The sequence below is a fragment of the Pteronotus mesoamericanus genome, unplaced genomic scaffold, assembly GCF_021234165.1.
Source record: "Pteronotus mesoamericanus isolate MK-2021 breed Mesoamerican mustached bat unplaced genomic scaffold, CSHL_Meso_final contig_1018, whole genome shotgun sequence".
In the NCBI taxonomy this organism is placed as follows: Eukaryota; Metazoa; Chordata; class Mammalia; order Chiroptera; family Mormoopidae; genus Pteronotus; species Pteronotus mesoamericanus.
Window position 1 is genome coordinate 3,407,767 of NW_026555002.1, and position 17,177 is coordinate 3,424,943.

Sequence of the window (17,177 nt, forward strand, 5' to 3'; positions counted from 1 at the left end):
AAATTCAGGCCTTTTCTTAAGTGGCAGTGGTGAAATAACAGACATGACAAGGAGTCAGTGACATGAGGAGATATTAGGAAGAGGTCAAAAATCATTCTGGGGTTCCCTGCTCAGGAAGCTGAGCGGAAGATGCTGCTGTGTCAGGGAACACATGAGCAGAGAGCTTAAGGGAGAAACTAGTTCTCTTTCGGCACGTGACAAATGTGACAGGGAACGTGGTGCAGGCACTCAAAAGAAAAGTCACGGCTAGAAATGACATGGACTTAGGAATGACAGGCACACAGGGGACCAACAAGACCAGGTGGGAGCGGGCTACACTGACCAGAACAAGAAAGTGCCCATGGGAAACTTGTAGAATGGCTCCATTTGATGGGGGTTGCTGCGAACCCTAAAAGTCTGAGACTGTAACTGCCTAAGAACAAAAATTGGTAGGGCTTATACTAGTGACTATTCATGAAGGGAGAGCTTCTTTCTTCTCTTAAAGAGGCTTGAGTTGTATTTCTCCTTTCTATCTGAAAATGGAGTTCCTGGGCAGAAACAGAAACCTCTCTTCATCTACATTGACTTAATGAACTAGCTCAGCAGAACAGGAAAGTGCTTCCGACCTTGGATATTCACCAGTGTCAAAGATCTTCCATGTGTAACACCAGAGCGGGGGCTCCTGTGGTAACAGTAGGTCTTTCAAAGAATATGAGGTATTCAGGAGGCATCTTTCCTCAATGTTCTTCTCACTAAGAGAAGGATGCAGATGGCAGGACGATGTGCCCTGTCCCCACAGCTTCTTCTCATCTTTCTCTCCAGGCTCCGGGGCAGGGACTGAACAGGAGACTCCCGGCTGACGGGCAGTGAGAGCTGACTGGGAAGGCTGGACTGAGGGGTGGGGGTGGTCCACGGTCAAACGCAAGTGTCCATCCCCAGCCTAAAGAAAGGCGGTCTTGCTCTGCTGCCCCTCCGAGCCCTTCGGCAGGCTCTAAGCGCCCCAGCTCCTTAGAGGGGTTTGCTCTCTCCAGCACTGCCCTCTCCGGACCCCCCTACATCCTCGTGCAACCATCAAGATGTCCATTTTAATGTGCGGAAAAACATTCAAGTTGTGCTGACGTGATTACAGGCGATGTGATTACATTTATAGACTATTACGCACATGGCTTTCAAAGCACTTGCACACACAGCCGTGAGTTGATGAAGCAGGGCAAGCTTCACCCCCATTTTAAAGATGCGGCAAACTGGACTTGGAAAGGCCAGCGAAGAAATGGCCAGTAAGGGGTGGAGTCAGATCTCCAATTCAATTTGCCTTTCAGTGTGATTAGCTTTTAAAGACACTCAACAAACACCTGATGGCTTGAATTTACTTAAGCAGCAGAGGAATCACATTTGATTAAGAGGGTCTGCCGGCCTCTGAGTATAAGGCACAACAGGGGGCCGCCTCCTCTCTTCCTTCCTGTCTTTGTTAAGAGGATGGGCTCAGCGAAAGCAAGGAAGGGCCAGTTCTTGGGGGACCTGGTGAGTAAAGCAAATGCAAGGTAGCAGCCATCGAACCTGTGGTCAAATCTAGGCCCCACCATTAATCTGTGGGACTTGCCACCCCAGAGAGATGCCTCAAGAGTGAAAAATACAACAGGACCTGCTTCACAGGATTTTCAGGAAGATCAGGTAAAACAGTACGTGCCAAATGTTCACCACAGTACTCAAGCGTATTGGCCAATAAGAATTACTTGGGGGGCATTAAAAAAAAAATACTGATGCTGTGTCCCTCCCCTACATACTGCTGCTCACAGTTGGTCTGGGGTGTGGCCTTGGCTTGGTAATATTTCAATGATCCGCAGGTGATTCAAATGCACAGGTGGCTTTCGCAACCACTGATTTGGCACAATCAGAATTCAACAAAGGGCAAGTACTATTACGATGAATCTCATCAATCAACATAACGGGAGAGACCGATCAGGCTGACGTCAAGGGGTGGATAAAACCATAGGACAGAAGAGTGCCCATTTCTCACCCCAAATGTCATCAGTTAAGATAAAATTGGGGAAGAGGGGGCGAGGAAATGCTCATTAGAACGCGCCTTGAGTACATTTTCGTACTCAAAATGCAGCGGGGATGGAAGAAAACCACCTTTCATTCGAAGTTTTCACTACCAGTAAGAGCTATGATGTCCCAATTTTAACGTACGTGAAGACTCAAAATGTGCAACAGTCAAGGAATACCAAAGTGGAACAAGGGCAAGAGGCCTGAAAAATCAAAGGCCAAACATTTCATGACATTCTGAAGACGACTTATAGCTGCGCGAGTTAATGCAAGTCAGCGCCCGTTCCTGGAGCCTGCCTATTTAAGGGCACAAGTACTGCGTGAACAGCTGGGACTTCCAGACCAAACGTGAACGGTGCGCGCTTACGAAGAGCACACAGCTTAGCAGGGGAAACCCTGCATGGTCACACCCAAGGGTAAAATGAAAGAGAGGGAACGCTCTATTCTGAACAAAAGGTCCGGGGCTCTGAGTGGCACGCGGTGCCGGGGCCCTGACCCCCGGTCCCCGCTGGCGCCGCACGTGCCCCTGCGGGGCGCGTCTGCCCGCCCGCTCCCGGGGCCCGCCCTCCGCTCACACTGCAGGATGATCTCTTCGAACGCCTGCCTCTGCAGCCGGTCCCGGCGCCGCAGCTCCTCCGAGATGTGGCGCTTCCAGCGGGGGAAGTCGGCGGCGCGGAGAGCCGACGACATGATGCACGCTGCCCCGCGCCTCAGCGCCGCCGATCCGAGCGGGGGCTGGCGGCCGCGGCCCGCAGCATGAGGCGACCAGCGGGCGCGGGAAGGCGGGCAGCCGCACAGCTCACCTACGGCACCGCGCCGCCCCCGACGCCACCCGGCACCGTCTTCCGGCTCCTGTCGGAAGTGGCTTTGGCCAGGGCCGGAAGACCCGCCTCCTCACCGACGTCTTACTGCGCACGCACGCACGTGGTCGGCGCCGACGCAGGGCGCTGGTTAATGACAGACTCCCGCGGCCGGAAGCGCTGCGGGGACAGAGGCGGCCGCTGGGAGGCGTTAGGGCTTCACGGTGGCTCAGCCCGGGTTGGAAAGGAGACAGGAAAGGGGCCGCATCCGCCCGCTTGCTTACGTTTCCTTGGCTTCTTTAGTCCGTTTGCATTTTCTTTCTTGGCTTGCCTCCCTTTGCTTCACCTCCTCAGTTTACCAGCAGAAGTGGGGACCTCTCCCCACATAGTAGATGCGTGACTGTGGATCAGTGACAACCTCCCTAAACCTCTAACCTGTCTAACCTGCAAAATGGGGACCGTAAATGATACCTATCCCCACAGGGTTGTTAAGAGGATTAAAGAAATGATCTATATAATTCAGTGAGCACGGTACCTGGCACAGGGCAAGCTTCGCTTGACCTAGACACCCAGTATCCTTCCAAGGCCTGCCCAACGTCTGGCTGCTTCAGCGAGAGCGTCCCCTGGACCTTGGAAACGGGTTGGTTTGTTTGTTTGTGCACTGAAGAAATGAAATGCAAAGAGCAATTCAAGAAAGGTGTGAACCGATGGGCTATGTTAATCATCAGAAGCCTAGAAATTATGGCCTAACGGTCGGTGGGTCCTTCGAAGGTAACCCAAGGGTCAAGATACGAACAGGACTTTGAACGAGGGAAAGGACAGTTTGCCTGATGTCAAAAGCAGAGATGGAAGACGCAGACTCTGGAGGAAATGGCGTCTGTCAGCTCCTAGCATGGGACACCTCAGTCTGTCATGGAGTCATCTGAACTTCACCCCAAGGCGGTGACTTTAACCCTTGAAAATAGAACTGGACCAAGTAGGAGACCAGAGGAGAGGAAAGGACTGTCAGAAACTGGCTATGCTTCCAGCGTGTCTCCAGGCCAGAGGAAGATCCTTTGGCGACAGATAAGAAAGCTTTTCCTCTTCCTCGGAGCCCAGGAGTGGGACAGTCAGGCTTCTAAAGCTGTCGCGAAAGATGCTTTGTTTGCAGCCAGGACCGGGTGATCTGAACTTGAGGGAAGGAGTGTGGAGATCATAAATGGAAGGGACTTCCTCACACACTGAAGAGAATGAAGCAGCAGGCTCTGAAGGCACGCAGAATGCCTGTGGGTGTGAGAGTCCAGCCAACCTCAAAAGACCATCACCTCACACAGCACCACATCTTGACAGTTGCATATGCTAATTTTTCAGACACAATTACGATGAAAATATGTTAACAAATTTGCAGAACCAGGAATTACATTTGTAGAAATTTGATGCCAAGAAATATTTGGACTAATGTCCATATGTAGAAAACCTTAGAAAAAGTGAAAATGCTGAAAACAACCTGTATTTCCAACAATAAGAGATAAATTACCTCTTATTGTTCAAAAAATGTTCATAATAAAAGCAATATGTATTATAAATCCTGTTCATGTAAAACAAGTGTGTCCCTGGCCAAATTTTTTTTTAATGAATAGAGGATATAATTTCTAAACTAAGCACACGAAGCTCTGCTAGGTCTGCCGTCTCCCTAAATCAGCGGTGCGATCTAGTGCGCCCGGCAGCGGCCTGGAACGCCCGGCTCCCTTCTCCTCGCCATGTTCTCTCCTACAGCGGGGCCTTTGGATTTACTGTGCTCCTGTTGGTCACACTCTGCCCTCTGACTTCACTGAGTGCATTTCTTTGAGTTAATTCTCAGCTCAGTAACCATTTCCTCATAACCTTTAGAAAACAGGCCTTCACAACCAGCTCATATCCCTACTACCCATATACCTCTCCTTTACAGCATATTTCACGATTGCACCACCGCACGTATCTGCATCATTACTTGAAGGTGCGTTTCCACCCACTAGACTGTAAACTCCATGAGGAAAGAACTAGCTCGCTTTTTGCTCCCTGTTACAGCTTTAGCAAGAGTGTAAAGCCTTTCATATACTAAACACTCAGTAAATGTCATTTAATTAATAATGGAATATATGAAAATACTAATAGTATTATCTCTGAGCAGTGGCATTGCTAGTATTTTTCTTTTATCATATGCATTATCTCTACCTTATATACATTCTCATTGTTACACATTATGCATGCACTACATCTGCAAGAAAAAGTTATAGAACTGAACATGTATTTATTGCTAAAACTATTTATATAGCAGGGTGCTAGGCTCTGTGTGAGATAACTAATAAGCACAAACCTTCTGAGTATTCCACTTAGTGTTAACCATTTCGATCCTCCCAACAGCGTATTCGGTAGCGTCATTGTGAGCTACTGTTAGCCACTTCACCCTCACTTTCAGATGAGGGATCTGAGGCACAGGAGGTTAAGTAACTTGCCTGAGGACACCAGGCCAGTTAGTGGCAAGACCTGAGTTCAAACACAGGTCATTTGTCTCTAGCATCTGTGCCCTTAACCGCTGCCCTCCATTGTCCAGTCTCTGTTTCAGCCGACAGTGCAGTTTGGCTCAACCAGAACATGTGAAACAGAGTAACTTATAAAGAGATGTAATTAATTCCTAAATTTGTCAATAGGGAGGGCACCCTGGGGAAGAGCAATACAAGCATTACAGTAAAATTCAACTTTTTAGAGAAAGTCCTTGTTATCCCCTCTCCGTATTGGCAGCCACGTGTCTGGAATGGTCACCGCCAGAGGGTTGCCCACCTAGCAAGCCAGGACGTGATCCCTGGCTGGGCCGTCTCCCAGACACTGCTGCCCTCCCCTACTGTGAGTAACAACTAATGTTTACTGAGTGATTTTTACATGCCAGGCACTGTACTCTACGTGGATTGACTCGTTTGATTCTCGCAACACAGCCACGCAGCTACTCTCGATAGTTCCCTTCACAAGTAGGGAAACTGACTTGCAGAGGTCAAATAACTTCCAGGATGTCACAGAGTAAGACCGACAGCTTGGGCTCAGCAGAGGGAGACGGGTGCGAGAACCCACCCATTTCACCCTGCCCTGCACTGTGTGTCAGGGTCCGGGGTGTGGCTGTCTTTCTGGGATAACACAGAGGATCAGAAGGCTTTCGATTACAAGCCGTAGAAATGCAGTTTGAGCTTCCTTAAGGGCAAGGGGGGTTGCGAGGATAGTGGTCGCTGCCTGCGCAGAGCTCGCAGCAGGATGTGGCTGGACACCAGGGAACAGGGGAACCAGGAGATGGACCCCGTCAGGGTGTGTAGCCCTTTGCACCTGCTTCCCTCGGTAAATCGCTGCTCCCGTTCCCTCTCGTCTTGCCGCCCCACTCTTTCTGTGTCACAGTCCTCCCACCCGATGGTAGGAGAACGGTCCCTCCAACACTCCTCAGTACAAGCAAGCCATAGGCCACACCGGTATCGCCAAGCCCCAGTTCTGAGTTCCTGGGAGAGACTCTGATGGACCAGCAAGGGCCCATGTCTAACTGTCACAGCAAAGGGGAAGGGTCAGTCTTCCAGGGTGGTTCCCTCTGGATGGAGGGGAAGTGGCAGTTTCCAGAAGAAGGGAGATGTGGGGCCTGTCTTGTCTTCTGCCCAGCCCCGCCCTGCCCCCATTCTTTTATTAACATATCCCATGCTCCTGGCTATAGTTATGGGGTTTCCCATCACTTCGGGCAACAAATTGGTCCCAGGGTACCCTTCGCCAATCACTGTCCTCCACAGGCATGTCAAAGCTGGATCTGGGAGGGAGGAGCCCTTTTACTCCTTTGAAATGTAAGCCATAGAAACGCAATTCCTACATCACCGCACAGCTGGAGGCTATGCATCTGGATCCACTAGTATTCACGTCCACTGCCATGTGTCATGGAAAGATTGGTCTGAAAAAAACACACGGGAAGCAGCTGAGGTAGGAAACTAAGAACCCTCGGGGGCCTTAGAGCCCCGGATCCAGCCCTTCCTGAAAGTAACCCAGCCCTATTCTCCTCCTGCCTGGTTACAGGAGCCAGCACGTCCCTGTGTGTTACTAAAGCTCATTTGCTTTGGGTTTTTATTTTTACTGGCCACCCGATAATCTTGAGTAACATAGCAGGCAAGCCCAGGAGAAGGAAGACCAGGGCCGGGCAGACAGAATGGTAGCAGCCCCACTGGCGGTCACTAAGTCAGGGTTGTTTGTACTAAAACCCTAACAAGAGGGGGAAGGCCAATCCTCTGCTCTTCTCACCAAACACTCTGCGTTGTTAACCAGCAATGCATTTCCAAACTTCTTGGAAAAAGTTTCTGGATCTGAGATCTCATGAACTCCTGAGTAACTTAAACTCTCTCCTGAATAATAGTATCTGTTGATAGAGACAGTTTTAATAACCCCAAAGTAGCAAATAGAAATATTAGAATTGGACCTGGGATATTAGAAAATACAGTTGCCATATGTTAGAAGTATTTTCTCTTTCCCCCCTACACAGAAAGTGAAGGGACACCATTTCAACCAGCACTGCTCGAATGACTCACTCACAGGGTATTAATAGCTCTGCAGGGGGTCTAACCAACACTACATTCTCTGCAGCGGGACCATGGGCAAAGCATTCAGCCATGGGGTAAGACTGTGAATAAATAAATCAGTATCTCGCATGGCCTAAGATGTGGCTGTTTGTGGGGGTATCAAGTTGACACCAAGTGCAACTCCAGGTTCTAGGTTGGGAATGAGGGGGTCTCAGAGCAGAGGAAACAGGGTCTTGCCGTGCCCTGTCATGACTGGGGAGGTGGCAGCCCCTCATGCAACAGGGTAGGGGTCTGCCTGCCTGTCCTCTGTGCCAGACCGAGGGCCAAGGGGATGGATGCAACCATCTCCCTTCCTCCCCAGCAGCCCGCGTTCCCACTTGTGATTTCACGGCATCTCCAAGACCAGTGGGCAGGGATTTGCTTCACCTTCGGCCCAACTACACAGCCCAAGTGCGTGAATTTTCCCAGAGGAAGTGAAGCCTGGGCAGGCGTTTTGGTGACGTGATCAGGGAAAACCGGGGCTATGGAGCGGCCAACAGCAGGAACTGAGAACGGCCAGCAACCTTTTAGGCAGCTTCCCCACTAAGAAAAATTTTTTTAAAAAAAGGAAAAAAATACCTTAAATTCCATTTCTGGTGAGACTTGTTTCATAGCTAAAGCTGTTTTTTAAAAAAAGTGAATGGCTTTTGTGAAAAATAAAGTATTTTTTATTGATGGTTCCATTCTGGTTGGCACAGAAGAAATATACAATTTCGGTTGATTTCTACTGAGGGAAGTTCAAAGGGAAAGAGTATCATACAAAGTCAGAATTTTTTAAGGTTGTTTTAAATTTTTGAATTTTGAAAATAAAATAGTTATTAACATGACTCCAGGTTGATAGTCAAGTATAGGGGGAGGTTTTTGGATGATTGGAAATATGAATCAACTGTCAAAAGTACATAAAATCAGCAAGTCCACCTGTGACACTAAATGCTACTGTTCTATTTGTTGGTCCACAGAGCCAATGTGGCAAAAGTCATCCTCTTGTGCGCACACATGTGCACAGTGTTTTCTGAAATCTGTCCTGCCGCGTGTGGTCTTTGTACTCTTGCATTCCAGCTGGAATGGTTTGCATATTTTGATTCTAGGTTCAGGTTCATTATCTGACTCATGGGCAAAGTCAGGTTAAATGAAGAAAACATGTACAAATGACATTTCAGCCTGAGGTAATAAAACATTTTTGACAAAGTAAATAACCTTGCATCACACAATTATCTGGGGATTTATAAAATGTCTTAGGACCCTGAAAACACATTTGTCCTCGGGGGTACAATTCCTTAGAAGATTTGTTTTACAAAAGTGGTCCTTGTGAAAGAAAGCTAAGCCAAAGGAGGGTTTTGAGAGACTCTGTCACCAGCTAACCCCAGTAACCTACTTCTCTCCCTCCCTCTTCCTGCCTCCCTTCCCCTCTCTCTAAAAATAAATAAAATCTAAAAATATAAAAATTTAAAAAAAAATCGAACAGTTTTCCATTTACTCCTCATTCATATTCATTCTCTTTCGGGTAATGTCTGCCTAAATACTTTGCCTACCTTGTCTAGGCAAGGAGTAAACAGTTACCTGTGAATTGTCTGGGGAGAAGGCTAGGTAGAGATGATTAAAAAACCTTTTTTTTTTCAGGATTTGTCTAAGCTCCCTTCTCTGTAAGGTAGGATGTGGATATCGATGTGGGCACGAACTTGCGGGTGTGTGCACATGAATGAGCGCTCTCTAAGGCCGTGGTGAAAATTCCTCACTTAGTGTTTGTGAAGCAGCGTCACGTCTGAGTGTTTCCATGTCTTAGCATTTCCGTATCTTTGAAAAGTGCTGCTAAGTAAGGTCTTATCACTGGGGTGGCCTCAGCTTTCCTGAGACCTCTGAGGGAGAGCGAAGACAAAGTGACTCTGGAAGGGCAAGGACGAGCCTAACAAGTCCTCAGCGCAGCAGCTGCGTTGGGCAGGACAGCCTCAAGCAGCCACGCAGAGCACACCAGCAACGGTGCTTCCCTTCGGCCCCCACATGACATTATTCGTGTGTCCCCAGGGGGTGTAGGCACCCCTCCTGTCGCCCCAAGTGAATTGGCTAGTGCCCTTATGGCCATCTTTTCTTTAGGGTCTTGAACCCTCCCTTCTTTGAGTCAGGGCCCCTTTGAGACTTAATAATTCAACAAGCATTTATTTATTAAGTGCCTGTATTTGGCAGACACTATTCTAGTGCTAAGGCTCGAACCAACATTTCCATCCTTAAAGAGCTTCTATTCCAATAGGGGAGACAGGCCATTAAAAAAAAATGGACATATTAAGGCAGTAAATTAGGTACATCTGAGCGTGATGAAGCTACAGACAAAAAGAAAAAGTGGCACGGAGCTGGGGTGCTGGGGGCGGGGGCAGAGGGGCTGTGCTTGTCAGGAGGGTGGCAGGGGGATCTCACTGAGAAGGTGAGATTCCAGCAAAGACCCAGGGAGGTGAGGGACTTAGCTAAGAGGTTCTCTGGGCAAGGAGCACCAGCCACAGGGTCTGGAGCAGGTGCAGTGGGGGCCCACCCAGTCCTCTGTCGCAGCCGGTGGACCTGGCCCCCCGTTGCAGTGGGCATCAGCTGCTGAAAGCTAACACCTGTCCCCCGCTCTGGACTGTTGCCTTTATTGATCAGAGCTGCCTTCCCTCCTAGAGATGCCTGGGAGGCGGCCAATGACAGCTGGGGGTGGGCACATGTGCCCTGTGCCCTTGCCTCTGAATGGCACACTCTCCGTGACACGGTCCATTCTGGAGCGCCCCAGGGGATGGGCTGAGGGGAGGCTTCTCCTAGAACTACAGTTCGGCCTAACTTCCTCCCCTGCCCCGCCTGCCTCCCTCGGCATCTATCCTGGTGCCCATGTTGAGAGCGTTTCTCCAGTAAATCCCCCGGACGAGAATCCCAGCGTCAGGCTCTGCTTTCAGGAGCCGAGCCAAGGGCAGGCCTGGGCCAGAGCTTTCCTGATCTGTCCACAACCCAACAGGGAAGCCACTGTGGCTACAGGTGCCTGCCAGGAAGCGTACACACGCAGACAGATTTGCGTATAATATGCTCCAGACTCTAGGGAACCAGACTCAGCAGCCACAGCATCTTCCAGGGGCGCCCCGCCTACGGGCTGGCAGTGCCACTTGGTGACTTCCTGAACCACTTCTCTGCAGGAGGATGGGAAGGGGGACTTCTCAGACAGAACGTCCTGGCTTCAGGAGGAAAGCTGTCCATTCGCCTCTTTCCTGGAAAATCACTGGATCTATCCACCGTGGCCTGGATTGTGCCCCCCACCAAAAAATTCATGTGTTGAATCCCTAAACCCCAATGGGACTATATTTAGAAACAGGGCCTTTAGGAGATAATTCAAGTTCAATGAGGTCATAAGGGCGGGGCTCTCATCCACTAGGGTGGTTGGTACCCCTTCCTAAGGAAAGTAAGAGGCCCCCTTTCCCTCTCTCTCTGCCGTGTGAAGACACTGAGGAAATGGCCATCCATGAACCAGGAAGCTGTCTGTCACCAGACACTGAACGGAAAGGTATTTTTCTTCCGGCACTCTGAGCAGGCCATCAAAACTATGAAACTACAAATGTCAGTTTTGAAAGTTCTAGAGTTAGGTTTGTGAAGTTCACGTTTCTGATCCTGTTGGGGAAACAGTTCTGGGAAGGCCCCGCCCAGCTCCAGAGAGCCAACCCCAGCGTCCTTGGGCAGGGACAGAGGCCTGGAGAACCGGAGGCCAATCAGGATTCAATTCACTTTACTATTTCATACCTGACCATAAGGTGGAAGCCCTGTGAAAGGCCTGAAGGTAGAGACTGAGGGAGACAGTTCTCAGAATTTTATTTCCCGTGTAGAACACAGAAGTAATCTTTTCTCTTGTATAGAAAATTAATCCTGAGAGGTAACTGTTTTTCTTTTTTCATGTAAAATGCTTAACCTGCCTCCAAATATCCAGGCCACATAACCAAAGTCTTAACACGTTGTTGGAAAGAACAGCTTTGGAGATTGGAGACATAGCTCAGAGACATGGGTTTCCACCTTTCCTGCGTGACTTTTGCCAAGTTCCCCAAACTCCCAGAACCTCAGTTTCTTCCTCTATAGAGTACACCTAAGACCCAGCCTACGGAGTGGCGAGGATCAAGCAAAGGACACACGTGACAGTGAGCTTTCATTTGGCCCAAAGGCATCCGGTGCTAGACCCTGAGCAATCCCTGAGATAGGGAACCTGCGAGATTTTCATGAATTTACCTTGTTCATGATCAGTTGTCACGTGCTCAGGTCAAGAGAAGTTCAAGAGCTCAAAGAACATTCCCTGATCCCAGATACACACCTGCCTCCAGGCCAGCCCTGGCGAGGGGGCCTGGGCCAAGCGGGAGGGGCAGGCAGGGGCAAATACGGGAGGTGGAACACTTGTGGGCAAAATGGACTAGTTGGTCCCCAGCTAGCTACATCTGCGTCACCTGCGGAGTTTATTAAAATGCCTGTCCCAGGTTTCACCTCGCCCACACCCTCAGAACTACCAAATCAGATTCTCCGTAGGTGGCCCCGAACCTGCATTGCTACGTGGGCTTCTTGGGTGAGTCCTTTGGACACAAAAGTTGGAGAAGCACAGCTCTAGAGCTTGTTCAGCTTTTACTAGCAGCTTTTTACTAGTCACTAGCAGGCTATTAGACTTCGTGCCTAGGTTTTAAGTAAATGTTTTGAACGGCTTGCTTGGAACAGCTTGCAGTTCAAATTTATTTCCCATAACAAGCAGAATTTGTAGGCTATTTATTGGCCAAAAAAACCTGGAAGCTTATTATAAATCATCTAGGATTGGTAAGTACATTACATAAAATATTCCTCAAGTCACACATTATCACATACTCATGTCCAATTAAGGTGATTTAAGATGAACAATTAGAAACTCTTTTTACCTGTATTCACTGATGGTCAGTTAGGTAGATTGGGAAAGACAGTGGTAGATTCTGAGCATGAGCAAGCCAGCTACATTATGAAGCCTGATTTTTTGTTTTGCTGCTTGAGGGTCTGATGCCAAGAGGCGCAGCCAATTAAATGTAATGAATGCATTTTGCAATGAACAGAGGGTGAAGGTTCATTTAAATTTAGCCTTCTGACTTCATTAAAAAATTTTATTCCAGCACACAGAACATGTTGTGGAAAAAAAACCCCACAGAATGACATAAAGTAATCCCTCTGTCGGGGGAGTCTATATTTAGAGCCATTTCTGAACGTTTCTGCACCCTGAAGGCCATGCACAAGATTCTTCCTTCTCATGATGCCACACGATGAACCAGAAGCAAAAATTTAAGGTGGCTAGTTTGAATACTTTTCGTTAACACTGTATTGTCCAATGGTTCAAAGCCAACAGCGAGAGAGAACGGGTCAGAAACCTGCTGTCCGTACGCTGCAGGCTGAACACTAATGTTCGTCCTGAAATGTATGGAATGTGGTCGCTCAGGATGGTGCTCACTGGTCTTTGAAGGTGGAACTCCCAGAGCCCTACTGCCCTGAGAAAGGCTTGTTCAAGAAGCTTCTGGGTACAAAGAGCGGGTGCCGCTGTGTGTGAATCATGCCTTTTACTCCTTGGTTATTACCTCCAAGTGTGCTGTTATGTGCATGTTGACTTTCCTGCATGTGACAGAGAAGGTAAGTGGCCTCAGCCCACCAGTGGTGACCTTGGCATTTGAACTCCGCTCCCTCTGTCCCACCACTCGGCCTCCTTTGTATATGAGCTGCATGGCCAGCCCCTTGAACAGCATTTCCCCCAAATGTAATGCACCGACCTCCAGTAGAATGAGCTGGAATGCTTGTGGAAATGCAGATTCCTAGGCCCCCCTACCCAGGGGGTCCACCCCTCTGGCGGGCCCAGGAATCTGCAACCCTCACTGGGTCTCCCGGCGATGCGGGCACACAGCCGAGTGCGAGCGCCATTATTTAGAGGGATCACAGCAGCTGCCCTTCATGCCTTGGCAAACCAGTGGCAGAGATCAGGACCCACGAAGCAAAGCAAAGACTTGCCTTTCCTTCTGCGTGGTCTGCAGCCACGCGAACTCCAGGCTGGCTTCCACCTAGTGCTCAGCACACTCTGGAACCATCCCGCTTGGGGATCAGGTGCTGTTTACTCGAGGTACTGAAGCCTCGTATTAACAGAAGTGAAATATAATTAGAAAAATCTGTCGTAAAAACCATCCTGCTTTCTAAGCCAAGGATAAATTACCCTGGAGTGAGTCATGCCAAGAACCCCACTTCATTAGCTCTTGTAATTAAGAATGTCTGTCATGCCAATGGCTGTCAGTGTGTTTTTGTTAATTGTTTGGACATGTGGTCCCCCAACATCTTTTCCTCCCGATGTGTGTGTCGTTTGAAAGCCTTGCTCTCAACCCTAACGGGCCGTCTTTGCTTTTCTCCATCTGCTCACTCCCCTCCCATCCACTCTCTGCCTCCCCAGTGTGTCCGCCTCTAGACGCTGACCCCAAGGGACAGCATCACCACCAGCGCTCTCTTGCTCTCTGGCTTCTGGTTGTGTTTGACCAATGGAAAGAACCAGAGGGGAATAAAAGGACAGAGAAGAGGGAGGTCGAGGTTATCTTTAACGCACCCCTCTCTGCCTCCTGACTGTTGGTGGTTTCTCCTACGGCTGCAGCTTCTGGCACGGCTCCTCCTTCCAGCTCCTGGTCTTGCCGCCTTAGGTAGCACCGCCCTCGCCCCCTTCAGATCTAACGGAGGTGATGGCTTCCCGCTGGGTAATTCTTCTGTGCCTGCCTGCACCTCTGTAAATACTCTTCTCATTAAGGTCTCCCTTGAGTGTGCCCTGTTTCCTCTATATTCAGGTGCATCTCTTGATATTCATGAGTTACGTGCATACAAAGAAGTCTAGTCTATCTAAATTACTGTGTTAATTTGCAAATATACAGTAGTCTGTCCAGAGAGTATCCAGCCACATACTATGACAAATAGAGACGTTTATTTAAGAAGATACAACATACAAGAAACATTGCACATAGGACAATGGCACCTCAGTCCCCTACAAAGTAGGCACCTTGGGACCTTACACAGTTCTCCCAATTGCCATCAGCTGCCCTGTTGTATTTTCCTGAATCTCATAGACAGTCTGAAATCTCTTCCCTTTCAAAGGTGATTTTAGTTTTGGGAAAAGCCAGAAGTCACCGGGAGCCAAGTCTATGCTCTAGGGGGGCCAAATCACCTGGGCAATTTGATATTCTGCCAAAAAAAACCTCTGCACGAGATGTGGTTCATGAGCAGGCACATTGTTATGACGAAGCTGCCAATCACCAGGTGCCTGTAGCTGCGGCCTTCTGAATCATCTGAATGGTCCCCGTGGAGGAACGTTCAAGCTTAATGCAAAACTTGATGCAGATTCGTTGCTCTACTCACTTAGTCATTTTGAGTGCGACAGCTACACAGTACACACGCTCACTCAATGGTGCCTACCTCCCCCACTGACTAGTACAGTGAAGTCGTCATTGTTTACTCACGAGCATCCCAGGCCACTCTCCTTGGCTGCCAGGTCCCATCAATGTCTCGCAGACTGTTCTCATGATACTAACAATGGCTGGACTTTTTTCAGACAGACCTCATATACATACGCAAATCCATGCACGCACACATACACGAAAATACTTAAGAGTGACAAACTACCCCTGCTATCTCCCTTAGGAGAAACTTACTGTTGGTCCCGTTGAGGAACTGATGGAGAGGGACCATGGGGAAAGGGAAACCATGAAAGCCTAAATCCAACTTGATTAAAAAAACTGGGGGTGGGATTGCAGGAGCCGGGACAGAGAGGGCGTAGAGGTGGGTGGAGAGCGGGGGAAGGAGACGAGAAAGTAGAGGAGCCGAGGGCTGCAGCACAGGGTGGACACGTGGACTTTTGGGAGAGCAGTGCCAGTGAGGAGTTTAAAAAAGCCCTCTGTGGGTCAGGTAGTGTGACCCCTCTCCTGGCTGCCCGTCTGTTATGATCACCATTTCCCTTCACGGATGCGGGGTTCAAAACCTGTCCACGAGTTCTTTGACACATCGCCCATCAGAAGGTGGAGTCTACTCCTGGTCCCCTGGAATGTGGGCTTCCTTTGAGCAGAAGACAGCATAAGTGATTGTGTGTGACTTCAGAGGTGTGGCCACAGGTGTTCTGGCTGACAGCCAACGTCCACCACTAGACCCAGGAACGACTGGACCTTCAGGTGGGTCAGGCTCTGCCCACATTGTGGATTTGTGAGCAAAGCTGTCGCCGTTGTTTTAAGCCACTACATTTTGAGATGGTTGGTTATATATCGAAAGATAACTGCAACAATGTTTTTATATTCAGTCTTCAGTTTCTTTTTCTTTTTTGTTTTTTAAATTATTACAGTATTATCAACTATATTCCCTCTGCTGTGCTGTACATCCCCATGACTATTTTGTACTACAATTTGTACATCTTAATCCCTTCACCTTTCCCAGCCATCCGCCCATCCCCTCCCCATCCGGCACATATACCTTTGTTCCCTGTACCTAAGAGTTTGTTTCTGTTTTGTTTCTTCATTTTGATTTTTAGTTTCTGTTTCATTTATTTATTTTTGATTTTTAGTTTCAGGTTTATTATTTCGATTTTTAGGCTCAACATATAAGTGAAATTATATGGTATTTGTGTTTCTCTGACTTTTTTCACTTAGTATAATACCCTCTAGGTCCATCCATGCTGTCACAAATGGTAAGATTTCATTCTTTTTTTATGGCCGACTAATATGCCATCGCATAAATGTACTGCATCTTCTTTATCTGTTCATTTACCTACCGATGGACACTTTGGTTGCTATTGCAAACATTCTTTCAATGAACATAAGGGTACGTATATCTTTTTGAATTAACATTTTAGATTTCTCCGGATAAATAACCAGAAGTGGAATTGCTGAGTCATACGGTAGCTCTATTTTTAATCTTTTGAGGAACCTCCTCACTATTTTCCATGGTGGCTGCACCAATTTGCATTTCTACCAACAGTGCATGAGGGTTCCCTTTTCTTCACATCCGCGCCAACATTTGTTTTGTGGATTTATGTTTATTGGCGATAGCCATTCTGACATGTTTGAGGTCATATCTCATTGTGCTTTCAATTTTGCATTTCAAATTTGCATTGTGGTTTTAATTTGCGATGTTGAACACCTTTTCCTATCAGACTTGGGTTTCTTGAGCTGGCTTGGGGGTGGCCCGGGGTTTATCAGTAATGAGGAGATGATCCGAAGAGAAGGCTTTTTACCCTCTCAGCTGTCTTCTGAGAACTCTTCTCAGGGTGAGTCACCCATGTAATATGACAGGCACTGTGTGCCCAGCATGTAGGAGGGCTTAACACAGTTATACTTTGGACGAGCAAATAAGCCGCCTGGAGGGCGGCACCAGGCGGGTACCGCAGTACAATAGCCATCGGGGGCGGGTGTGGCGGCCTCCATGACACACGTTTGGCTCCGTACATGGGTAAGTGGTCGGTGCAAGTTTGGGTGGGAGCTCATGGCCCAGTTTAACAAAGAAGGGGGCCAGCAGAGAGCTCGAAAGTGTATCTACATGAAGGAGCGAGGAAAAGTGGTTGAAGAGCTGGTAGTGGAATTTTTCGGAGAGAAAACTATCTTTTTGTAGCCAAACATCTTGGAGGATCATGGCTATTGTGAGGTGACCACCCCCAAGGCCTGGCCAGCATGGGTTTTGAATGAGACAGAGAGCCACCCTAGGCAGTGCGGGGGGGCAGCGATGCGGCTGTGAGGGGTTCTCCCAGAGGGAGGGCTGGGGGGCC

At 48.6% G+C, this 17,177-nt stretch overlaps 2 protein-coding genes across 4 annotated transcripts in view; both read right to left on the reverse strand.

Annotated features, from left to right (window-relative positions):
• ATG16L1 (autophagy related 16 like 1) overlaps window positions 1-2,862 on the reverse strand; it is a 32,921-nt gene extending 30,059 nt beyond the window's left edge. For all 3 annotated transcript variants that reach the window (XM_054571399.1, XM_054571390.1, XM_054571380.1), the window contains exon 1: window positions 2,601-2,862. In XM_054571399.1, coding sequence (XP_054427374.1) covers window positions 2,601-2,715 — 115 coding nt within the window. In that variant the 5' untranslated portion in view covers window positions 2,716-2,862. The remainder of the gene's footprint in view (window positions 1-2,600) is intronic.
• SNORC (secondary ossification center associated regulator of chondrocyte maturation) overlaps window positions 1-17,177 on the reverse strand; it is a 252,871-nt gene that overhangs the window by 7,501 nt on the left and 228,193 nt on the right. The gene's annotated exons all lie outside the window — the stretch shown is intronic.